The 26,098-nt window shown below is 43.1% G+C and overlaps 1 protein-coding gene across 6 annotated transcripts in view; it reads left to right on the forward strand.

Annotated features, from left to right (window-relative positions):
- znf521 (zinc finger protein 521) overlaps positions 1-23,766 on the forward strand; it is an 88,995-nt gene extending 65,229 nt beyond the window's left edge. For all 6 annotated transcript variants that reach the window (XM_067475549.1, XM_067475550.1, XM_067475551.1 and 3 more), the window contains 3 exons: positions 6,278-6,409; positions 11,764-11,879; positions 22,314-23,766. In XM_067475549.1, coding sequence (XP_067331650.1) covers positions 6,278-6,409; positions 11,764-11,879; positions 22,314-22,343 — 278 coding nt within the window. In that variant the 3' untranslated portion in view covers positions 22,344-23,766. The remainder of the gene's footprint in view (positions 1-6,277; positions 6,410-11,763; positions 11,880-22,313) is intronic.
- Positions 23,767-26,098: the final 2,332 nt, after the last annotated feature.

The following is a 26,098-nucleotide window of genomic DNA, read 5'->3' on the forward strand; positions in this document are numbered from 1 at the left end:
GTGTTTGTGTCGCTGCAGGGGGTCCAGCACTCTCATGCAATCCATCTCAACAGCCTGCACTGTTTGTCCCCAACGGACCGCCGTACCTGCCTGCAGCTGCAGCGCCTACACATCATTCGTTAACAAGTATTCGGCTTTTGCCTTTACTGTTGTGGATTTCTCCCTTCACTTTTTTTTCTTTTCCTCTGCCTCTGTGACCTACACAGTGTTCATTTGACCAAGTTTTAGCCATTGTGGGTTTCAGTTGTAAGAATAGCAGGTAAAATGGTCTAGGCAAAACACAAAACAGGAGATTATATTCTTCATAGCATTCTGTAGTGCTCTAGCACCACACCAGTTTTGATGTAAAATACATATTTGCACAACATTTTACAATTATAGGATGGCTTTGTTTTACTTAGGGCTAGGGTTATGTGTCTTTATCTTGGCGTTAGACTACAGGATTTAAGTCACACTGCATCTGCGTCATTGATTTAGAAGAGATACACTTGCAGAAATGTCAGCATCTAAGCTAAATATATATATTTTTGATAGAGATATAATAGGCTATAGTATGGTGAAGGGTAAAATTTACATACAGGTTTTCCGTCAAATTACCTCTTTGATGTTCGTCCTTCATACCATACCCCAGCTGAAAAAAAAAAGCTTGCACATGCAGTGGGTTCTTCATAAATACCGGGCTCTTATTAAGAAATTCTATAAGCGTAGATTTTATGTTTTTCACAAAGAAGATTTTTTTTTTAACTTTTTTTTTTTTTTTGGTTTAACATAATAATGCAAAGTAAAACGCTTCCTTATGTGTCTTTAATATTATGTTAAAGTGATCACCACTTGCTTTAGTTTCTGTGTTTTTTGCTGCACAGTCAAATGCCTGAATATCACTAAACACATGCACAGGGGCTCTTGGCAAATAACCCAAGTGGAAATGTCTTCTCAGTGCATTTATGTTAGGGAGAAGAGGAATTGTCCTTATGTTTTTGTCCCTCCTGTTTTGTGAACTCCAAAAGGTGTTCTAGTCGGGTAAACCTTTTGTAACACCCATTCAAGCGTTACGCATGTTTATCTCAACACAAAAACCTGTCAGTTTGGTGTTTCTACCTCTGGCCCGGTAGCCAGGGGAGCTGTGAGGCGGTTAATGTAGGCTCAGAGTGGCTGATCCTAGCAGGAGCCTAGACCTGCTCTGATTAGCGCCTCCAACGAGCTGCCATGCATCAGAGCTGACATTCTCCCAGAGACATGTTCCCCCAGAATCCTTTGCTCTTGCTGTGCGAGGGCGTCACTGTTACTGACATGCCGCAGCCAACAGTCTCACCCCTCCTTCTCCCTCTGAAGGTTGTAATACAGCATCGGGCATGCATGGAAGTTAAGGCCCTGACACAGGAGCTTCGGTACCTTGCATTTTGCTCTTCATTCTTGCAAAGACAGAATATGTCTCATGCATGCCCTCCTCCCTACAAGCAGGCTGGAGTAAAGCTACTCCTTCTCATGCTGTGGTAGTTTTCCAATCTCTCTGATTTTATTAGCTAGTGCTCGACCACATTTCCATCCCTGTTCATGTAATACATTAACTCTATGATAGAATGGGGTGAATTTTAAGGTGCCATGATTAAATCTTGTACTTTAATTTCGACATTTTGCACTTGATTCACTCTGTCCTTCTCAAACTGTGGAGGCAGGAAATAGATATCAGTAATGTTCCCCCCAGGCACCAGTTCTCCAATCAGCTTTGGTCCAGGGGGAGTCCATCCCTTTGCGCTCCCACCTACCACCTTCCTACCCCCCATCCCCTGCATTCTCCAGGCCTTAATGGGCCTTGTAGTGCTTCTGAAATGAGTTTGTTCCTTATGAGCAGTGCTTCTACCTCAAGAGAGCGCACCACACAGAGGTGGAGTCAATTTGTATTCACCCATAATTCCCTGGGCCTTAATCACTCTGATTTTCCCCCCATTATCTGTTAATGGATAGTTCCCGCAGAGACAAGAGAGAAGTAAACCCACCTACTGTTTACAGGCCTGAAGCTGTCTGCTACCATCCACAATCCCGCGGTGGGTTGTATATACAGCAGTGAGTCCGCTGAAAACCAAATCTTCCTGGTTTATTAAGATGCAACTCCAACATCAGGCTAAATAGTACAATTCCGGCGCTAAAACAGAAAGCAAACTATCGCTAAAGGTGAAATTCATCCAGCAGTGGTTGGCATTTTAGAGCGACTGGATTGCATTGACCTGCTAGTTTGTGTGGACCAGCTTTGATTACTGTGCTGGTTCGGTCTTTGGCTTTTTCAAAACAACCCATCCTTGCCTACCAAATATTCTCAATTTGTTCTCCCACTTGTTTACTCATTACTTTCAGCAAAGAAGTGGCTTGATTGATGTCCTTAATATCATTTGTTAGAGTGTGCTGCTTTGGTGACACAAGCAGCACGGGTCCCACTAAGAGGGAGCTTCAGAGAACCATTCACAATGCCCCAGAGAGGAGGGTAAATCTAAGTATCAGATTTTTCTCTTCCAAAGCCAAATGCTAAAAGTGATCATGAACTCCCCTGCAATTCCAACTGCTCCTCTCCTCTGCGCCTGTTTAAATAGCGTATGGGGCAGTGGTGTCGTGGGGTGGTGGAACAAGCTAAGGCAGAGTTTTTAATTAAGCAATGCCCTGCGTTATACTTAACTACACACTATTATCGGGAAGCTTGAGTATCTTTAGTTACTTTGGTTTTTAGTGTTTCACTGTCGCTCGCTGTCAGTCGATGGCTGCTGATGGCTGCCCTATTCTTACTGAATGCAATATGCTGTAGCTGTGTTGTCGTTACATAAGGACTTCGCCTATGCAAGCCAAACCTTGCAAGCCCCAGCGTCCCAAGCAACCTTCAACAGCACATGAACTTCAGCCTGGTTGAAAAAGTAAACAGCATGGAGAAATAAAGACCATTCTTTTTGAGAGTAGTCCCCCCCCCCCACCGTTCTTCCTCTCCTGTCCTCCTCCACATGGGAGAGATATTACGCGTTTGTGTTTTAAGGAGCTGTGAAATACATAAACCATGAGCCACAGGAACGCAAGGCCCTGTGGATATGCAGATGGGCTTACTTTGCTGGTGTCAGGGATGCTTAGAGGGAGCAGGCACAGGAGCAGTTCTCATCTAAAGGATTTTCTTAGGAGTGCAGAGGGACAGGGTGGTGGCATCGGAGAGGACTCGAGAGACTCAGAAACAGGGAGTGGGAGGAGGGAGAGCGAGATGAGAATAGAGAGAGAAAGAGAGAGCTGACAGTCCCCTGTGGCCCTGTAACTATATCCAGAGTCTGCTCAGTGCATAAGAGAGGGGTGGGGGCTCACACAGAGCCATGCTGATTGGGCAGCCCTGGAGAAGGGCTGTGGGAGCAACAGGAAGTGACCTCAGCGCAGTGAGGCAGCTATAGGGGCGAGTAAGCTGACTTCCTCCCTTGGCTCTCACCAAGAGACAGACTGCCAGTCTGATTCAACCCCTGTTACACTGCTGAATACAAACCCAGCCCTACACAAGCTGCATTAAAAAGACTAACAGAGCACAGTTTAGTCATGATAGATTTGCAGCCATACCTCTACTACTCGTTTCTCTTTAAGTCCACCTATATTTATCCAGATTTGACATATTATGCATTTAGTTTAGGACTGAATAGACAGATCATACACACAGAATACGTAAATTCATGAAGGACATGGGGAAACTATTTTTAAAAGGAACTTACACTCAAAAATGATTTGTATTCATCTCTGTTTCAAATCAACCACAGACCCCATTAAAAGACACCAGCACTGACCCACTAACAAGTCTTGTCAGTGGTAACCATAACCTAATGTACTGTGGCTTATTCCTAAGTTTCACAGACCTTCATTGTTGTCCACACTAATGTAAACCACGCTGTCTTACTGGATGACATGCTCCTTCAATGCAACATGCATGGACAGTTAATTTGGACTTAGTTCCACATACTGTACGTTCTGCTAATGCGCCAAAATTGTTCCACGAAAAAATTGTTCCCAACAATTTTGCAATTCTCACCAGTTTAAATATGGGTGGTTAAATTACAGTGCACGGCTGTTTTAGCCTAAAAAACAACTGAAACTATATGTTTGTGCCTTCTTGTTAAAGGTTTTTGTCTTCTTGAGAAACAGACTAACACATCATTGAATTTAGTCTATTCACAGGATTAAACAGGAATCATAGTCAGTACAGAAGAACACCAGCCCTTTACTTTAGATTTGAAGTAAGTACTTTTATCTGCCACTTATTTGCCGCTTACTGTTGACGCACCTGCTCACAGGTACAAACACACGCATGCACACGCACAAGGTCAGTCAGGCAGGTGCAGAGTTATCTGCATAATGAAGCAGGCCAGGTCTCCAAAGGGACAGCATTGTGCACCAGGGTCAAACATGGGCTGCACATATGGCAGAAAAACAGATTTGTGAACCTTGCAGCAAGCTTGACCTTAGTGTACACCCTCACACAGATAAGCAAACTAAATGGTGATCAAAGAGGGCAGTGATCCTTTTCCACCGTTGTGTGGATGTGCTCGTGCCACCCTCCTCCCGCTTCTTCCTCTGATGGCTGCTGCTACACTCAGATGCACATGTAGGCTACAGAAAATCTCATCTGCTGAATGCATCACTCCAGAATACACCATCAGCTTTTCCTTTTTAAACTGCTATGAGGTGTTTGATCAGCCTTTACCAGACAGTCATGGGAGAACATAATCTGTGCACTTGTGCTGATGCACAATTTATGGTTTGTTTTTTTATGCCGTAGAAACCACCTTTTGTGATATACTATGCCATATGTTTATGATATTGAGAAAGGCTTGTAAAGGAACATGTGGTCATATGTTAAAGTAAGAAGTTGAATATGTATACACTCCCACTGTTACGTTTGGCACTGCAGGAGATGTTTCCATTTGCTTCTCTTCCTAAAATATCAGGGGTCATTGGGTTCCAGACATCACTGTTAACCGGCATCAATCTATAGGTGCAGAAAGAGAGATACTACCCTACTATTTATTCTGTCATGACATCTATCATGCATATGGCAAGTTTTTTTTGCAATAATAATTTACAAAGGGAATTACAAGTTGTTTTTTTTCACATTATTGATACAGAAAGATCATAAAATGTTTATGTTATTGAGAGATTTAAATTTGCTAAATGGCTTCTGTCATATCAGGTTTAACAAGAACTAATTCCAAATGAGACAAAATGGAACAGCTGGATTGGTGGATTATGCGTTTACGTGGTTATGTGTGCATTTGGATGTGTTGGGCGCTGGGCTGTTGAGACCTGGGGTTAAATTCTAGATGAATCCCCAGTGTATACGCCCCACCTTATGTGAGACTTGGCAAGTTAAGAGTTTGATAGAGCACTAGTCTCTGGGCCATGGTAGTGTATAGGCCGTTTATTGACACACTCGAGATGGGCAGTCCACTGGAATTCTGAGTCAGCGGATCGTTGTGCTGCAAATGAGTGCGCAGGTTCACAGTTTGAACGACATTTATTTAAGATATCTCCAGCCACGGGTGAGGTAGTTTAATGTCAAGATAGATGTGTGGGGAATTGTAATGCCAAGAAGATAAACTGGGAATCTGTCGTGCTCTTGAAATAACTGTCACATCACTGTATTAAAAATGTTGACATGTGGGTTTGTTGTAAAGGAGAGTTGTTTTGACAGCCTCGACAGTCAGTGTATATACACCAAAGAAGCTATGATATGATTTGGTGACATAAAATAAAACGAGCTAAAAAACTATTTTCACAATAACGGTTTGTCCTCGCAATAATATTAATAACCCTCTTCACTGTTTGAAATGAGACTATATGGCTATTCTTGGTTTTTGATTCATTTTTAGCAAAGCACAATTTTTTCCATTCATTCATTCATAAGACTTCCTTCATCTCTGTTTTAATTTGAATATTCTAAAAATAATTTTCTTTTGCATGTAAGCTAATCAAAAAGATGACACTCACCATGTTCAAATTGCAAGGCTCATCTGAGCGATTAGGACCCTGGCTGATCATCCAATTTGTACTTGATGGGAGCAGATCACACCTTGTATTATTTCCTGTCTGAGTCATGAAAATCCCAGGCAGGAGTCTTTGCAGCAAATTAGTTAAATTTAAATTTCATGTGAAAGAATAAAGTTAAAACGTAAAAAAACAAAGAAACAGGACAGAGTGAGACCTCTGCTATGCTTAATATGCTTATTTTCCCTCTTATGATTTTCTGTGTCTTTGTCTTGTCTCTTCTCTACAGAGGAAGGATTGAACCATGAATGCAAGCTCTGTAGTCAGTCATTCGACTCGCCTGCAAAGCTTCAATGCCACCTGATTGAGCACAGCTTTGAGGGAATGGGTGGAACCTTCAAGTGTCCTGTCTGCTTTACAGGTGGGTATTGTGGTGTTTTTGTAATCCCGTGACATCACGGATTTGAGAGAATGTTAGTTTCCGAGGGCATTTACATTCTCGACATGCTAAGCTTTGCATTTTCTAAGCGTCTTTCTTCAGTTTGAAAAGGCAGATGGGTTCTAAATGAGTTGGGAAAGGTCAGGCAAGCAGGTCGCTAAAGCTGAGAGCATTTTGCTGCATGTGACTTTTTATTTAGTCAGATTGCCTTCAAATCAAGGCCAAAGAAGTGTCATGATGTGAAAGGGGGGAGAAGAAAGAGAGCAGGGGGAAGACAGTGTGAGCCGAGGGGAGATGGGGGATGGAAGAGTGGGGAAAGAAAAGGAGATGTGCTAATTGTGGATGGCAGTGGTGCTGATAGCTGTAATGATCTCATCTGTCTCTGTGCGTGGAGGTGGAAGGACCGGACTCCTCCTGAGAGGATAGCGCCCTCCTTCAGTGTCAACAGGGTTAACTATCTCTATAATGAAATCTGCAAAGTCGTTAACTTCAGCTCTTCACTCTTTCTCCCTTCTCAGCTCTTTACTCTTCCTCACACTTTTTGGGTCCTCAGCTCATTTCCCTCTCTTGCACTTATCTTACCCTCCTTTGCCACCCATCACCCAAAAGAACTCATTTGTCTCTCTTCCACTTGTTACATCAGTTAACATCATTAGCTTGCGTTTTGCATTTTGCTCAAAGTTCTTTTTTTTTTTTTTCATATTTTTACCTCTTCATCCACCTCACTGCTCAGCTTCACATTCATTTCCCTGATCTCTCTTTCTCACCCCTCCCCTCCCTCTACTCCACTCTACTTCTCTCATTGCTGTTTTGGCCTTATCTCTCTTTAAGCAGAAGCCTATTGATATATCCCCAACCCAAGCAACCCCCCCCCCCCCCACAGGGGTCTGGGCATTTAATATACAGAGCATGCCTCCTTCATCTGAGCCTTCATTTTCCACCGCCAGCTTTGACAGACAGGTCCCCCCTCTCCCTCCGCGTCCATATCGATCACGGCGCATGAGAGAGAGGGATGCTGGGAGGGAGCGAGGAGGAGGGAAAGACAGAGTGCACCCTCAGGACAGTGGTCGCAAAGCAGACAGACAGATGGGAGAAGGCCTGTGGTAGTGCGGAAGGGAGGCTAGAATGGACTGAAAGGCCTCCCTCTGTTGGGGATGCAGGGGACAGGCAGACTGAAGTCAGAGCACTCAGAGGAAAAGGAGGAATTGAGAGATTGGCTGACAGCTGTCCTTGAATATATTTCCTCAAGATGAGTCTGGCATAATGTAGAGGAATTAAATAGTTAACACACTAAAATAAGCTCACAGTATATATATACTTTGGTAACTATATTTATTTTTCATTATGTGTTTGAGTTCACATTTGATTGCACAGTTATAGACTTTTACATACAGTGATGGAAGATGAATTTAAGCTATTTAAGTAGAAATGGTGACGCGGGAAATTTCAAATATTCAATACAAAGTCCTTCATTTTCACTCCTAGAAAATATGTTAATATACAGGAGGCCTAATACTGTTTTCCAACAGCACCCACCCACCACAGAAAAATGACACAGTAATTTGTTTGTTTTTCAATGAGGATCATTAATAGTTTCACAGTTGTGTTTAAGAACTCGAACTTTAAGAGTGTTTAAAAGCACAAGTAAGAGGTCATCATTTCATTAATATCATCAACATAATCATTTTTAAAGCTTAAATTTGCATGAAGCTAATCACATCCAGCATCTAGGATACAAATCCACACTTTCCCTCACAGTGTAACACATTAGCAGAAAACAAACATACCGTCTAGGACCACTGTGACCTACAGTAGATCTCTGGGGATGAAGTGAGGGATTCTCATTCTTTGACATATGTGATTCTCCTAAATCCAACCCGAAGGGAAATGAAAAAGGACAAATCACACCACAAAACAGACTGGAGGAAGATATGTGGAAAAGTAAGTTTATAGACGGTAGATGAGTGGAGACAAAATAGAGGAGAAAAGGAGACAAAACTTGGAGGAAGCTGAGAAGGTTGCAACTGGCAAGTTTGGATGTGAGATGAAAGAGGGGGAAGAGGAGGAGGAAAAGAGAACTGTGTATGGGGAGGGAGGGTAAATGGAGAGAGGTCCATAAGCCCCTGGATGATGAGAGAGAGGCTGACTCTCCCAGGACAGATTTGACAGGTTTCAGAAGTGGGGGAGCCTGCAGCTAGAAGTGTCTGCCTGCACCCTTAGGAGCAGTAGTGAGGGCTGGTGTGGAAATTGTGATTGGGAATATGTGCTTAAGACAAACAAAACAGAAGAAAGTGTTCCTGATGAAAGTCGTGTGTGTGTGTGTGTGTGTGTGTGTACACACATTTCTTTTACTTATGTCACAGTATGAAGCACAAACTTGAAAAACTACAGGATGCACTGCTTTCAAATCCACAAGAGTTTGACAAGTACAGTAGTTTAATTAGTTTTTTGTTTAGTTGCTGCCAATGTGCTGCTGGTGCATGATGTTAGAATTATGACGTATTACATCCACCAAAAACCTAACATGGGCTTAGCTTTACCTCAAGATTAGTAGCCATCATCTTATAACTGTGAATAATAGTACGCTGTCAACTTGTTTGTGTTGCCTCAGAACACTTGGATCAGGCTCTGCATTGTGAAATCTTGGATTAAGCAGAAACAAGCACATGTAGGCTAGACGAATAAATAAATGAAAAGGAGAAAGGAGGAAAAAGAATAAACTTTTTTTTCCTCCCTGCACAAACAGCTTAGTATTGGTGCAGTGCAGCCTGCAGAGAGCACCACCCTGCCAAAATAAAGATGAGCTGGGGCCTGTAGTAAAGGAGACGTCTGCCATGGGCGGCCCCTGAGATCTAATCAGAGGGCTTAATATCCCCCACAGCGAGGAGACCTTGGCCCCTCAGCCCCCTCAGCCCTGACACCCCTGACGCCCAACCCGGCTCAGCACTCTGTTCAGCGCTGCTCTGCTCTGGCTCCACGGCCAACAAACTCCACAAAGTTCTCTCTCTCTCTCTCTCTCTCTCTCTCCCCGATTCTCTCTCATTCTCAGCAGGGAATGTCACAATGGCCAGCTACTGATCCTGTTTGGATGTGGTTTTGGATTATTTCTTCCCCGTTTCTCTATGTCCTCATTTTAACCCTAAAGAAAGACATGCCTGTGTTCCTCCTGCGAATGGCTACAGCCGTAGAATTTTTCGTATTAGACTCATGCTGCCAAATGCAAACTCGGTGTCTCCTCATTGCCAGTTTTAGCTTATCCATTCATTACATGTTGCATGCAAATTGTCAATATCACCTAGAAAGTTTCTGAATTGAAACTCTTACTTACTTAATGCTTACCACTAGCCACAGTATCTTAGCAATGCCTGAGATTTGCAGTCATCTTTAATAACCATAAATATAACCCGTGCCTTTAAAGATTTCAAAAATTGCACTATTAAATTAGCCCAAACGTTGCGGAGCTCTCATTTATCCCATACATCTAGTCAGTATTTATTGGGGCTCTTTCCCACTTTAAAGCAGCTGGTAATGGACACTAGCATATAAACGAATGCAGAGCTTTAAACTGATCGCGTATAGATGATTAAATGTGTCTATTACTGAAACTGGACCTCATACACATGTAAACACAGCAACGGCTAACTTGACATCTTGTTGTGTTTAGCCAAATTCTACAGTATTTGAAGGCCCCCTAAGTCTCGAATCCATTTTTATTTTTGCAGTATTGACTTTTTCCTCCTCTAGCCAAAGACATAATGAAGGCTTCCTGCAGCTGCTGTGACCTGCTTCTGTACAGTATATGCAGACAAAAGACAGCTAAAGGAAAAAGCCATTGTTTATCAGTGCATTTTTTTTAGAGCATGTGTTCCCTACATAGAAAATTGTCATCATTTTTTTGGAGCATAACAGAGCAACAAATATGCATGATAGCTGGGGGCCCTTAACCTTGAGCTGAAATGTTTTGTAAGCGACTGTAAAACTGGCCATCTCTCTGCAATTATGTTTGTCTTCATATTGCTGTGGTCATTAGTTTCAGAAATGGACCATAGAGTTGTTGTTTGTTCATTAGTGGAGGTTTGTTCCTTTCTGGTCAACATGCTGCCATGTTCCAGAGACAGCTGCCACCCAAGCATTAGCAGTCTGAAAGCGTCACCGTAGTGTGTCTGCTTTGGATCTAAACTTTTATTTCCCAGGTCAGGAGTGTGACATTCAATGAAGCTGAGTGTGTCTCAAGTGTGCACAGCTCAATAATTAATAACTGCTCTCCCAGGTGAGCTCAAATTGGGACACGTTAATGTTGCACAGGCCCTACCAGTGGGCTGCAGCGACCCCAAAGCCATCTCCAACAGACACCTCACCTTTTGTGGCTGTGCTTCCCCCCCCCCCCCCCCCCCCCTCCCTCTCCTTGTGGCCCCGCGGTGCATGCATTAGAAGAAAAGTTATTTTGAGCTGTAAGGAATTCAAATGAAGCCCCCACATGCTAACTTTTCCAGAGCATCCAGACCTTTGAGATTAGACAGCCATCCTTAAAGCACAAGGGTCTGGGATAACAAACGGGATGTTTGAAGTGCTCCTCGGAGAATGCAGAGACACACGCCCACACGTGCAACACACATACACTCAAGACACACGCAGTTAAGTCCTTAGGTTTTTTTTTTTTTTTTTTTCAGTGTGGACTATGTCTTAATTAAAGCACAAATGTACAGTATGGTATGTTTTAAGTGCCAGTGAGTTGTGTGTTTATATCATGGTGAATATAATCTGAGTCTGCATAAATAGGAAGTGTAACACCATGAATATTTATATTGTCAATATAATTAGCAATGTAGACTAATGGAGGCCATGTTTTGCACTTGAAGCCATGCCAGTTTTTGGTGGTTGTTTATTTCCTGGCTTGTTGTCCCCACAGAAGTGCTAAATAAAGAGCATCATTATTCCCCAAACATTATGCATTCCTCGGCTCTAGTGCCGTGACCACTCAAGTTTTGCTGTTAACATCTCCATTTTTTCAATTATATATCTCATAAAAATGTTTTTTGCCCGTTGTTGATAGCGCATCCATTTGTTTGTAATTAGGTAACTTTTCTCGCCATTCGACACATCTGCCTTTACATTTTGTTTAGACACATGCATTTATGATGCTTTGTTCCCTTAGTGCAAGCAACAAGGCCCCAGTATCATGTAGCAGGGTCAGCAATGGGAAGCACAGAGGTGCATCATGCGCCTTACAGTGACTAATTTTGAAAATACAGCATTAACAATACTCTGACATTTACAAATGTCTCCCCCCTGTTTAATTGTTCCTTTCCTTCTTTTTCTTCCATGTTTGTGAGCAGTGTTTGTCCAGGCCAATAAGCTCCAGCAGCACATCTTCTCTGCCCACGGCCAAGAGGATAAGATCTACGACTGCTCGCAGTGCCCGCAGAAGTTCTTCTTCCAGACCGAGTTACAGGTGAGCCCGCGGCTGGTGGAGCACACGGCCACCAGCAGAAAGTGCAGTAGCTAATCACACATGACAGCTTAACAAACACTCAACACCGCTCGCCACACTCCGGCTATCCCCTCCATCCCGTCTGTGGCACAGAAGGAATTATTTCAGGCCGTTTCCAAAACTCATTTGTGATGTGCAGATATGATTTGATTTGCTTATTAGACCAGCAGAGCACTAAAATATCTGGAATTAGAGGATTAGTGCAATGTTCGTTTTTGAAGAGGTAATTACATACAGTGCAGAGGCAAAAACACAGTTGAATCAATATGCTTGCATCTCCCCTTCTAATCACACAGGAGGCCTCATGGCTAAATATGAGCTTTGTCCTCTGGGAAACCATATCTGCCCTTCAACAAAGTTACTAGTTGGACTTATGAACTCGCAATGTTAGAGAGATAATCCATTTTCTAGCAATCTTTTTCTCTGGTCCTTGGAGAACCTGAAAAAATGAAACAGACCTTATTATATTATTTCACTGTGGTGGTGTTTTCAAGCAATTCTGTTTTGTTAGGGGGATTCTCCACCATACTCACAGTGCACTTCTCATATCCAGATTTCTTTCTATTAGCTTTTGAAACTAAATCATTAAAATATTAGTAACGTGTGCACTTCAATCACTGGAATGATTCTTAATTCACCCTAAAGCACAAAGAGAAGCTGGCAGCTCCCAACCACATCCTTCTAATGCACCTACCTGAAATGTGGATTAGCAGCACTATTTATTAGCAGGTAGCCAGAGGAAGCATCCAGGGCTTGGCTGCCCATTGATCGGCAACGATTTTCATATTGAGATTCAGGTTGTAAACACAGAGGCGTGTGTCTGCCAGGAGGAAGGTGAATTTGATCATTATCTGCTGGTCATTTGAGCACCGCAACCATGAATAAAACAAGTCCTGATCCACCAATATGCAACTCCACCACAGAGAAGGTTATTTAACAAGCCTTGCTCTCTGCCAAACTGCCAATGTGGAGACTTTTCATTCATGCCAAGGCCTCCTCTTTATCACATTTTCATCCTTCATTGGTACGAGTGTTCTCTCTATAGCAAGGGTTGTTGCAGGTACCTGTAAACAATCTCAAATAACCTGGGGATGTTTTCCTACTTTTTTTTGTTTGACATTTTTTGGATTGAAGTGATCTCTACCTCCCGGAGGTGTTGTTTCATGCATGATTATATTGTTTTACACTCTGTGTGAGGAGACAAGAGTAGAACATGAAAGACCTATGGCACTTTGTTGTGAAACAGGGGGTTATGAAAGGAGAGCAGGAATGAGCTTGGGGGATAAGATGATTATTATGCTCAACCTGTGCCACGCTCCAAAGGCAGTCCCATGTGAGAGCATGCTCATGCTCTTCCACATATATGCAGTACATATAGATACAAGTACACATACATTACCGTTTCTACCGGGGGGGGGGGTTGTAGGTCCTGGACACAGTAATGTTAAATTTGCCTTTTTCACAATCTTTAGTTAAAGACTTCAACAAATATTGTAGGTTGGAGTCTTGTTTTTAGTTGTTGTTTTTTTTGTGCAGTTGCCATTTCCCATGCATCACACTTCAAAATGTCTCACTGACACAGGGCAGTCGTTTGTCAGTCTGTCTGAAGTGGAGCTGTCTTCCTGCAGCGAGTGGAGTGGAAGCTCTCTCTCTCTTTGCCAGATCTTGAGTTTGGAGTTTCTCCCTATTTCTCCCTGACACTCTGGCCCACTCACCGGCTGCCTGGGCTCCTCATCTCTCACAGTAGTCGGAGGGGTCAAAGGGCCAGTGCAAGCTGGGAGAAGTAGCGGTAAGAGGGAGAGCTGCCACGGCAGGTAAAGGGAAGCAGGAACGATATTTTATTAATTTGCTGCTGAGATCCTGAAACAGACCAAAGGCTGTGACAGGTATCCAGTGCACTGCTCCACATCCTCCCCCACCGCCTCCCCCCGTGAACTCGACCCTGCGAGGGGCTAGCCAATTTTCGCCAGCCTGTCGAGATGGATGATGGGAGAGCATCCGTCTAATCAGCCCTCACAGGACCCCCCGCCCAGCCACCCCCCTCAGACCAGCCAGATTGACTGACTCCTGGGCCTGTGTGCCCCAGAATCCAGATTCCAAAGGAGAATTATCTCTCTCTTGCTTTCCCTCTCTCTCTCTCTCTCCTTCCATTTCTCTCCTTCCTCCTTCTTTCACAGACAAAAAATAAGCACTGAGATGCATAGACCACCATTCTCCTCGAAACTCTCCAGGGGACGCCCCTTCCCTATCACACACACTCACACAGCTTCCTGCCCTGCACATCCCTCTGCCTCACTCCATTAAAATATGGAGCAAAGTCTAGATATTTCATGAGGTACTGATGGGGAGGGCAAGCAGGCTAGCTGTGCAGTGCTCTCTCTGACCCTCAACTACTGCCCACCCCTAGAGCAACTAGGAAGCATAGCTTCACTGTATACTTTCACCCATATAAGATCCACTGTCCTCTCAATTTAAAAGTAGCTATCTCCCTGTGAGTAAAAAATGTCCCTGGGTTCTTGCAAAGGCAACATTGCGATGTGGAACTTAACAATAAACTTCCTTTTTCCCTTTGCGTTGGCTTCAGATACAGGAGATTTTTACATTGCAGAAAGAACTGAGCCACTGACAATGCTGCTAGACTGGATTAATTAGCCAGATTCATTAACTGATGGATGCGCAGTATTAGCCACAGCTTAAATCTGACATTTCTCTAAGTGCAGTTCATTTGTGAGGAAACACACAAGTTCAGCTCCTCCAGCGATGCAATGTACTGGAGGGGCTGCAATAGGAAGCTTCTCTCCCAGCTATCTAAATTCCTCCAAAGACAAGACAATGAGATTGAAGTTACACAACAGTGAAGATGACATTTTCTGTGTGAGATTCCCTTGTTCCTTTTAAGCTGGGCTGTCTTTTATTCCCTCCATCCTCCAATTTCATTATCATTGCTTGGAAGTGACACGAGATTGTAAGTCATGTGTTAAGTTGTGCCACGATTGACGGTGAAGTGAAAGGACTGGCGTACTGTATGACTTCTCCCTCTCCTCAGACGCCCGCAGGACACGTACCTTAATTGGAGTGTCTTTTAAAAGGATTCCTTCAAAGACAATCCAAAGCTCCATGGCCTTAATGAGTGCTGAAAGTGACAAGAGCACATCTGCATTATGTTCTACTTCCCCACACAAATGAGATCCTCCTCTCACCATGTAATAGCCATTATTGCCAAGCTGTGACCAATTCCACTGTTTTAGTTAAGCATATTTATAGGCTTTGCGGTCACCGGGTCAGTGTATATAGCTATGCATGTCATCATGTCCATCTAAGACAGAAAATAAGGAGAATAACCAGCACAGATGGACAGTCAGAGAGGATGAGAGAGGGAGAGGGCTCAAGAGTAAACAAGTGCCTGCGATGTGTTAAACGCAAAATATCTTCAAACCATGCAAAGCATCATACAATGTTGTAATGATGCTTGGAATTACTAAACTTTAAAAATTTTTTTTAGGCCTTCCTTTCAAAAAATGGCTTACAAATGGCTTTTCAGCATTAAGCACGGAGACTTAATTCCCCTTTTCTTCTTTAAATGAATTCTAAAATATGCCCTCATAAACACCATAACTGCCCCACGTCCCAAACATGTCGCACAAAAGCATAGCTTCACGTGTTTGTCCCCAAGTGGCTCTCAAACACCCCATTTTTCTCTGGATGTCTTGATCTGCCAAGTGTGACAGCTTCTCGTGCTTTTGAAAGTTGTATATGTATATTTTTTTTCCTTTTATATGACAACTTGTTTTCTTCTTCATCACCCCAGGTGCTCAGAATTCTGTCACCGTTTTCAAAAAGTTGCACTACAAAAAAAAAGAACAGTGAATTAGAGGGAAAAAACAGCTGCTTGTGATGCGCCATCATTAATATTTAAGCTTATTTATAATTATGTACAACACTGTACACACACTGCTCCGCACTGTAAATGGGGACATAAACACCCTTAGATGACGATGGTGATGTATCGCAATAGTGGTGTTCTAGTTTTGTAGGTGTATCAGAATTAGACAGCATGACAGACCTAATGATCCTGAGAGGATAGTCTCTTTCTCATTGTTTGTATGTGTGTGTGTGTGTTTGTGTATATACATCTGTGTGTATGCTGTATGTATTTGTCTTTGTCTCTGTCTCTCTCAGGGTCTGATATGTGCATGCAAACACATTGTCTGGAGGGAGACATGACAAAAACTCCCAGAAGCCTTTGAGCTGTTCTTTTTCTTTTTCCTCTGTTGCACCACTGGGGAAAGTTAAATCCAAACAAAGAGGAGACACTTGGTGTTCTGTGCTAGAATCCATCACCACATCTCTCCCTCAAACATGTCTCCTTTACTTTTCTTAGTTGACTTTTTCAACAACTTTGATAAATATTATTTTAAGTGCTTCTCAGGAATTTTACCACAGGTTTAATTTGCTGTCTGCAGTGATTTGATTTTTTAAGTGTCTCTTATGCTGTTGGTGTTAACAAAATGCAGCGGAGGCCAAAATAAACAGCATTAGAACAATTACTCCCTCTCGAGTTTCATATTCACTCACTGCAACAACAAAGTCATTTAACTCTCCAGTTTTGGAAAGGGATGTTGAATGACACCAATTGTTGGTAGATTAAAAGCAAATTTTTTTTAATTTTCCATGAAAGCATGAGAGTGCGGATCAGCTCTTGGCTTCTAATAAAAGCGTGGAAACGCAGGAGAAAATGTAGTCCTCAAAAATCGACGCATTTCTGAAGTGGCATATCTAGCAGCATGGGGGGAGGGGGGAGGGGGGGGCGGGAGGGGGTCGCTGGTGCTTGGTAGCATCCCTAGTCAAAGTCTGTCCCTCACTGAAGTGGTTAAATGTGAGAGTAATTGTGTTTTGTTTCTGGGACTGACATGTGGAACCCCATGGACCCCATCTCCCTCCCAGTGACAGGCAGAGAATCTCCCCCCTCGCTCTGTCTAATTAGAGGATGTAGCCCAGGGCTCATGTCCCAGGAAGACCCATCCCCCTCCCAAGATGGCTCCCCTAAGAAAGCCCTTAATTGGGTTCTTTAGTCATAGTCTTCATTTTGGCTGGAAAGGCATCTGTGTGTTGCTATCACCTCAGAATACAGTTTGTATCGCTCTCTTGTGTTGTTTTTTTTTCCTCTCCCTCTTTTTTTCCCCTTTCGCTGGCCTCTCTCTATTGCTTTCCCTCTCTCCCTCTCCCCATCTCCCACTCTCTCCTCACTTAATGAGGCCCCATAATAACACAGCAGTTGTGCAGTTGTTTTGCCACCTCAGTCAAACAGCGGGATCACTGCATAGTGTGTTTCTAGTACCATTCACTTGTCTACTTAGACAGGGTAATGAGTATCATTTGGAGCTACAAAGCACCAGCTTACAAAAAGGGTGGTCCGTCATCTCCGGTTACACCTCAAAAGTATTTGGTCGCAGTAGTTAGACATCTAATCAAAGCATTTCGAACATTATGGATTTATTATTTATATTTTTACAAGCAGTCCCTGTGAATATGGCCGAACACAAAACGATACACGTGGAAGACACTGAAATCGATTGCTGTTGTCATGTCCACTGTAGCCTAGTGCTGTTACTGTATGACCATGGCTCCCTGGGCACCTCACTTCAAACAAGACAGCCTGTTACCAAGGAGACCAGGCCGGTCGTGGCACAACAGTGTTTTAGGGTCAGCCCTTCCACGCGCCCGATAAGTGATGACTGTGGAGAATGCCAACTGCTGTATTATTTATTTATTTGACCGTTGTGCTTCATTGGCTAAACTAGCCAGCAGTAAGTCGGACCTGAGGTCGAAGCAGGAAAAGATTCGTCCCTCCGTGAACTGGTCAACAGTAGGGAATCCACAAAGGGAAAATGGAGTCAATACTGGCCCGAGTTCAACACACTAGCAAAGATCAAGGCAGAATGCAGCACTCTTGTCTTTGTCCACAGCTGTTTTGAATGACAAGAAAACAATGCAACTATAGAATTTCCACCAAATAACTTAAGACGCACAAGGGTCATTACTGGTCGTAGTCCATTGTTCATCTTTCAGTCGTTACGCAAACATAAATGGGCATAGTGATTTCCTCGCTTAAAGTCACCCGGCGGTTTTTAAGCCTCAAAGACATAGCACAGGCTCTTTGTTTTAGTATCTTTTGGTGACGTTCTCTTATACGTTAATTAAATTCCTGAGTGATGACTGTGGGTATACACAGGTCTCTGTGGTTTTGTGCACACACCCCGTGCTCCAGATGCAGCTATGCAGACAGTATGTCAGCCATGTAGGGGAAGAGAGGAATTCATCACAGACGCTAAAGACTTTAAATCAGAGCTTAGATTTGTGTTAAGACTTTTGACGGTTTTTTTACATTCAGATAGCAAGTAAACGAAATAGGACACTTTTGCTGCTGGAGCTAAAATTAATATGCTTTATAATTAACAAATGAAATATGAAACATAAATACCAAACTTTACTAACCTAATGTATGTTAACTTTTATTTTATAACATATATAAATATCTTTATCTATTTTAATGTGTCAGAACTTCCCTTTAGTGGATATTTTTTACATTTATCCTCCTAACAGTGAGGACCCAAAGCCTTTGTGACATTTGAAATCCAAATGATTACATTGATTTTTAGTGAAACAATCTGTTTTATGGCTGCAGTTCTTCCAGCCTTACTGTTAGCGTTTTAAGTTCCACTGCATAATACTTATAACATCCTATAGACGGCGTTTTTTTTTTTTTATGCCACTGACATTAGACTTAGGTTAAGAAGAATGCAAAGGGGGCATCGTTAAATTAAATTGCAGCATTTTCAGCTTCGTTCCATAAGATCTTTATATACAATTGTGCATTTATTTGTCTTAAGTGCTAGATCATAGAACCATAGTAACTTATTTGACCCTTAATTCAATAATATGTAATTATTAATAAACTAGTAAAGCTTAAACGGCACAAGGGTTACATAATAAAAGACACTCTGGGCAATTTGCTGGTCGGTGCTACATTTGTGTAAAGTGCACACTCCTCTGTGTGTTTGAGAAGCTTTGGAAGAAAAAACATGGCTTAAAAAGTCATTATTGCTCACTCAGCTCTCTAACCACTCAATAAAGCCTGGGTTTAACACACTGGATAACACCAGGTAGAAGAGCTGACACAATGTGCTTAACATGTGCTCTGCAGGTATTAACATTATGCTAGTCAAACATTGTTAGTGTTGTGATTAAGCTGTACATCCTCTCTCTGTGATGTTGGACAATGTGATGATTGTCTTTAATACAGATGTACAGATGAAAGACAGAATGCGTCTGCAAGTCCACTAGCCTTCCTCTGCAGAGCTGATGTAAGAGATGCACCTCTGTTGCCTCAGAGGAGGCCGGGTGCTTTCGATGGAGACCCGAGCAATGGGGAACGGCATAAAGAATGATTAGTTAATAAATCAAATCCCCAGCCTACTTGCACTTTCCCACTCTCTGCTCTTCCTCAATCGTTGCCCCTTTTTTTTTTTTTTTAATCACCCTCTCCCTCTCTGCAGTAGCGTTAAATTCCTAAGACATGTTGCACCTGTTTGCATGGGTACACAAGACCCCTGCCGGGTGTTCTCCCTCCTCTTCCACTACCCCTGAGGGCGTTGCAGTAGGGTGATGTAATCAGATGAAAGTGGTGTTTAAATGGTGGCACAGAGACGCAGAGAGAATAAGAGAGGAGGAAGACGCTTGCTTCAAGCCATTGCAGCCAGTCTTCATAAGGGAGAAAGTGGGTGCGCATTATTGATCAGAGCAAAATTTAATTTAGTGGAGAATTGACTGCTATGGTTTACCTGAACACTGCTGCTAACGGAACCCTGCAGCAGGCCTGTGTGGCCAGCAGGTGGTTGAAAGGATCGAGAGGGAGATTAAGGGTTGGATAGAAGGAAAGGAAATGGATGATAAGGGGAATGGCAAAGTTTCAGGGGGAATAAGATGGCATTGAAGGAGAGAGCTAGGATGAGAGCTAAAAGGCTTAATGGAGGGCATCTAATCCTAAATTGCAGCGATTCTGGTGTGACACCATTAGTGTCGTCCTCCTAGATGGGGTGCCGGACATTTTGGACGTTTTTCTCACGTAGGGCGTGAATCTTTTTGTTTCACATCTAATTTGACATTTGCTGTTGCCTACGGCGTGTGGGTATTTAACTTGCCCGGCACTGGTGCAGAGGTACTTGAAGAACTTGACAAGGAGGAAGATTGGAAAGTGAATTCCCACTATCCCTCCACTCTCCCCCCCTTCCGCCTTACGTAGTCATACACAGAACAGTTTATATCTTCTCGGCGGAGTTCAGTATCCACAGAGATAAAGGTATCAGTTTCATTTTCTTTTAACGTTTTTTCCCCCTCTTTTCCTCTATTTCCCTTCAGTCTGCATGGCTGCCACAGCCACTGAAGTCGTTTAACACCGTCCTTGAGAAAGCCCTCAGTGAGAAAACTCCTGGCATGTTTAAGGAAAAGGTAGAATGCAGTGTGTGTCAGACAGAGCTGGGACTTGCGGGAGGGGGAGCCATTCCCCAGAGGGGTTATTTTCCCCTCTAATAGCTGTTACGAGCCCTACATTATATCCAAGGAGCTACGTTCCTTTGGGGTCCACAGACGTGCACACATACACACCTTAGACACACTGGCACACTCACAGAAAGGCATGCACAGTCAGTTGAGCACAAATTTTCTCTGTTTCTCTCTCTTCCACACACCCACACGGTCACACAAACTCAGTCCTAGCTGCTTTGCTCTCCCCGTGTCAATATCCTGCCATTTGAAGTCACGTACTGCAGGGGCTTCTGGGAGTCGCAGAGGAGCCAGGCTGACGGGTAATGGGCCGCATTCATTAATAAGGTTGCCGTGCTCCTGTCCCTCCTCAGCAACGCCAAGGATGTCTTCACCGGGGGGTAGGGGCTTGGTGGAGTGTGAGGAAGGGGAGGAGGTGAGGTGGGGGGGAGAAAAAGAGTGTCCCGTGGGGAGTCTCCTCCCAGACTCACTTAAAGGAGCTTTATTTCAGCAAGAGAGGAGAGAGAGAAGCAGAGGAGCTGTCCGGGCCGTCTCTTTAAAAAAGGGAGAGTAGGGCCCAGGCGAGTCATGCTAACCCTTACAGGGGTCACACTCCTGCTCCCCGTCAAACAGCTTATTACCCCACCTGTCGGGAAGTAATCGCCCTGGCTGAAAGGAAAGCTGTCGAGGTGTTTAAATTTTTTATATGGAGGCAGCTGAAAGGGTAAAGAGGGTAGGAATGAATGTAAGGGGGGCTAATAGTCTCCTAGTACTGCCCAAAGGACTGCACCAACACGACTGAAGGTGGCTGCTTTGGTAAATCTTCTCGCTGAGGTTGCAGTAATCAATTTGTCTCTTTCTCGCATTTATATTTTTTAAAATTCTGGTTCACTGTAATTCTGTGCCTGTGTGCAGGACTAAATATATATGTGTGCACAGACCTGTGTGTGTGTGTGTGTGTGTGTGTGTGTGTGTGTGCGTGTGGTTGTATGCGTGTTGAGGACTCTGTGACAGGTGTGTCTACTCCATGCCAGTTTAGAGAGTCCAAGGCCGTGTTTTAAACAGAGCGCAGCAAGTGGGGCATGTAGTTTGCATTAAAGGGATTAGCAGTCACTTCAAAAGATGACCTGGATTCAGCCCACCAGGGACACCAGTTACACACCCCCTGGTCTACACTGCCTTTAAAGAACCTGGCACAGCTGCCCCACTACAACCACTCTCAATGGTCTGTGTGTGTGCCTGCATAAATTTGGGAGATACAGCAAAACTGAGTGATATTGTCAGCTTGTTATCCTGTCATAGCGAATTGTGGACCGTTACATATGTAAATAAGTGTGGTGGCTCAAATTATTGACAGCCACACTTGCATCTTAAGTATCTGAAAACTTTTTTTTTTTCGGCATTGCACATTTGTGGCAAATCCAGCACATGCAAGCTGTGAATTAACAAGAGTCCAAGAAGGATATTCCATCACGTGTGCCTTGTTATGGATTTGTCTCCATGGACACAGCCTTTGATTGAGAGGCAGCATTTCTGAGGAATGGGATGCTATCTGTTAGTGGTCTTGTGCCTTTTGTGTTAGCCCAGGACTTAACCCAAAGCCAATTGCTATTGATCCCCAGATTTGGCTCCTGCGAGTTAATTGGATTTGGAGAATGGTGATGTTCAAATGTCAAGATTATCGAAAGACAATGTCAATCATAACATTTAAAAGAAAAGAAAAAGTAAAACAAAGTGCACAAACATAACTGAAGATTACTGTTTAATAATAAGCAAGAAAGCTGAAAGACATATGTGATCATAATGATTGCCCTGTTTGTTTCATAATGTCAGTTTCTTTTTGTGTCCTTGCAGAACCACACGTTGACTCAGCACAGCAGCTAACATGGCAAAGATCAGCGCCGTGGCCAAAAACAAGGATCGTATGATGCAGAGAATAATGTCTGACCACCAATTACTGTCAGTGCAGTTTCCCACAGACTGCCTTGCACTGAACTTTCGATTCGGTTACACCACAAGGAACCGTGCCACAGCAAGTAAAGAAAAGCAAAGAAAATAAAAGAAATGGGGGGAAAGATCATAAAAGAACCCTCCCTGTTCTTTACTGACCATTATTTCAGAAATAAAGAAAAAGCCAACTTGTTTGTACATAGAATTCTTCATGTGTTGCTTAACTACAGCTATATTGCAATCTTATACAGTATTTGCCAATGTACAGTTCAAAATGTTTGTGTAAAAAAAAAGAGAAAGGGGGGGGAAGATCAATGACATTGTCCATCAAACCAGATGGGTTTCAACCAGTTGTGTAAAGGAGAAACAGGGTGCCACTGAGAGTGTAGGAAGCTGTAGGAACCAGCAAGTGTTGTCAGGAGGACTCTTTTCATCTGCGCTGCTCCTACTGCGCAGTATGTTGCTCCGTATCCTGAGACGGTCAATCATTATGGGGTAGGAAAAAGTTTGATTCACCAGCATAGGCTGAGATCTTGTTTGTGTGTCCATCGTTACGTGGCTGCCAGAGGACCAGCTGAGAGTGTGACTAATCTGCACTGCCTGCACTGAAGTTCAGATGAGGAGGGGGGGGGGAAGAAGAAACAATACAGAGAACAGAAAAACAGGACAGGATGCTGATATATGCAAACGCAGTGACACAGATTTGGAAAAGGCTAGTTTCTCTGGTTGGCTCGTGAACAGAGGCGTGAAGCTCCCTTGTGGCTCTCAGAGCATGGGGAAATCTCCAGCCCACTGACTCAACCTGTACATTTCTGTTGTTAATGTTTACTGCTCGTTGAAGCTGGGAGATTACTGGAATATCTTTTTTTTTTAAATGTTATTTCTACATGTTTTTTTTTTTCGCAGTGAGGGAGTAAATCCACTTGGATTTGGGGTCATGAAGACTAAACACAATTTCAGTCTGTCTCGGGGATATACTGTAGTTACAAAACTTTGTCCCTGGCTCTCCTGGAGAGTGCCCAAGTACTCCTCTTGTTACTTTGCAGTTTTCCATTGCTCTCTGCTAAAGCTGGAAGCCACTGTGGCATCATACACAACTTTAAACCATTCTGTCATGTAAATGTTTTGCATTCATTGAACCTGAGATGCACTTTTGTATGAAACTTTAATGTTTTGACATTTTGATTGAGAATTGTTCGTACACAGTTTACAGGAAATCACCATCTCCTGCAGCAAAAGGACAGTTATCTCTGATGTTATTAAAATGTATTGTACAAATAAGGAGTTCTGTATTTGGCAGACCTCGTTTTTTTTGTGTTGCACATGTGATGGAAATATTAAAAACTGTATGAGGAAATGGCTTCAGTATCCCTTCATTAACTGTATAACGTATGTGTGTGTGTGTGTGTTTATACAATTAACCTATCATACAAGACCTATGACAGTGTAAACATGATCATCATCAAACGTTTACACTGTCTTTTTGTTTTTCTTTTTTTGTATTAAATTGCATTCTATTTTTCCTCACTCCCTCGTGGCTCTTGCTAACGAACATCTGAGCATCTTAAGGGAGGTCTGTGTTATTAATGACTCCATTACCCATCACCCTGTGCGGTCCCATTCTACACACCCTTGTGCTAGGTCTATTTGGGGATCCTCCAGCGCTCCAGGGGACCAAGGGAAAAAAATTCTTCTGCCTTTGCCGAATAGGACGAAACCCGTGCGACAACATCTGTCTGTCTCAGCAAATGATTCATCAGTGGTGGCACACGAGCAGCATAACATTTGTCGGAGCATTCAGCTTTGTTTTGAAAAGGCTCAGCACTGGAGCTCTTTGCATTGTAACTAGGTTATACTGTAACAAAAGAAGCTGCATCTGAAATGCACAGCAGATACACAGATATTCTGTATTTCATAATATAATGGATCTAAATGCAAATGTATAATGCACATCAAAACAAATGATAAGGGAGACACACATTTCAACATATACCGTTTTGATACTTTCTGTACGCAATACATTCGAAAACCTATAGATGTAACACGTCTGGATGATAATAAATCTCATTTGTCACAGAAAATGTTGACTTAAGGTATTTTATCTGTGTAATCTGGCTTATTTTACTGAAGTTTCTTATTTCAAATGTAACATCAGTTGTGCATGTTGTCTTTCACTTATTAGCTCATATTACTCGACCCTAATGAGGATCAGATGAGGAATGGACCAGGCCTCTCGCAGTGGAACCCCTCATCCAGATCGGACATGGTATGGCCCAACATTAACTGTCATACGGAATGTAAGCTGGGCATCCATTAAACAACTTTGCTAGCATCTCCCTGTGCCAGGCACTTTTAATAAGCTTCAAGGGCATTTGAACGGGTCCAGAACTTTGCTTTGCCAAAGATGGACTGGCCCACATCATCCATTACATTAAATTGGGTGGCGGCCTCCAGCTCATATTTATGATTTAATTAAATTCACTTGTGAGGCGTATCAGAAGCACTGTGGCTTCCCTTTTAACGCAAGCCTAAGCATCAAAACACACACACACGCACACAGCTACACACATGAGTGCATACACAAGCGTTGTGTTTCTGACACTCGCCCAAGTGTTAGACTTTGTGGGCGCTTTGGCAGAGGCATTCTCGGGGGTTCATTTAAAGCAATATAATTACACAGCCCCAAAGTATTCTTCCATCAGAAAGCAGCGGAATGGATGGCTTGTTCAGAGATAACTTAGGCTGACGGATCCTCTGGTGTGTCATCGCCTGAACATAACCTCAATGCAAGTGGCACTCAGTGCTGCTAAGAGCCTGGCCAGTCCTTAGCAAAACTGGGCAGTTAGGCCAGATGTTTAGGAGTAGCTGAAATGCCATTGTTCTTGTCCAGGATGAGATGATGTAAAATGGCATTTTGTTGTTTTTTTGTTTGTTTTTTTATTTGACAGCCTAATATCAATATCCTCTAGGGGAAAGTGGTGGCAGTCTGTGTTAAGACTTTATTAAAAATTATATGAGATTCCACTGAACGTGTGCAGCAGGAAGATGAAAATTTGCCACTTTATCTGGTAGGAACAACCAGCACAAATCTAAGTATGCATTCAGCACTTGTCCCTTGTGTGCCAGTGTCCTTGGTATTGCACTGCTTTGGTGCAAAATTTAGTTTGGTGAAAACTCCACATTGTTAGACTCTGCATTCCTCCCACTGAAGGAGACCTCAGAGACCTCTTATGGCATTCAATATGTGCACCCAAGCATGAGATCCAGATCCATTTGGCCGGGAGATCCGCTGGGAGTGTCTGGGGTAACCCAATCTCTCACACCGGCACTTCACATCCACAGAGCCATCTTTTCACTTCAGAACTGTGTCAGCAAAATGGACGCCTCAACCTCAGTGTGTAACGGTGCCACAGTGTTTATGGATTAAACTCAAGGGCCTACGCTGTTGTCTTTCGTCTAATTTTCTTTGCAATTTAAAAACAGATAATGTGAATGTGTGCACTTTCAAAATAAAGCATTGATTTATGTAGGGCATGGATGTTTTTTCATCTCTTGATCCATTTGCTTAACCATTTGTCCTGTTCGGGTCACAAGGGACTTGAGCCTCTCCCGACACACATTAGGCAAGATACATGATAAACCACAGACGAGTCACCAGTCTATCACCAAGCTAACACACACATAGACAA

The sequence above is a fragment of the Channa argus genome, chromosome 14 (assembly GCF_033026475.1).
Source record: "Channa argus isolate prfri chromosome 14, Channa argus male v1.0, whole genome shotgun sequence".
Lineage (NCBI taxonomy): Eukaryota > Metazoa > Chordata > Actinopteri > Anabantiformes > Channidae > Channa > Channa argus.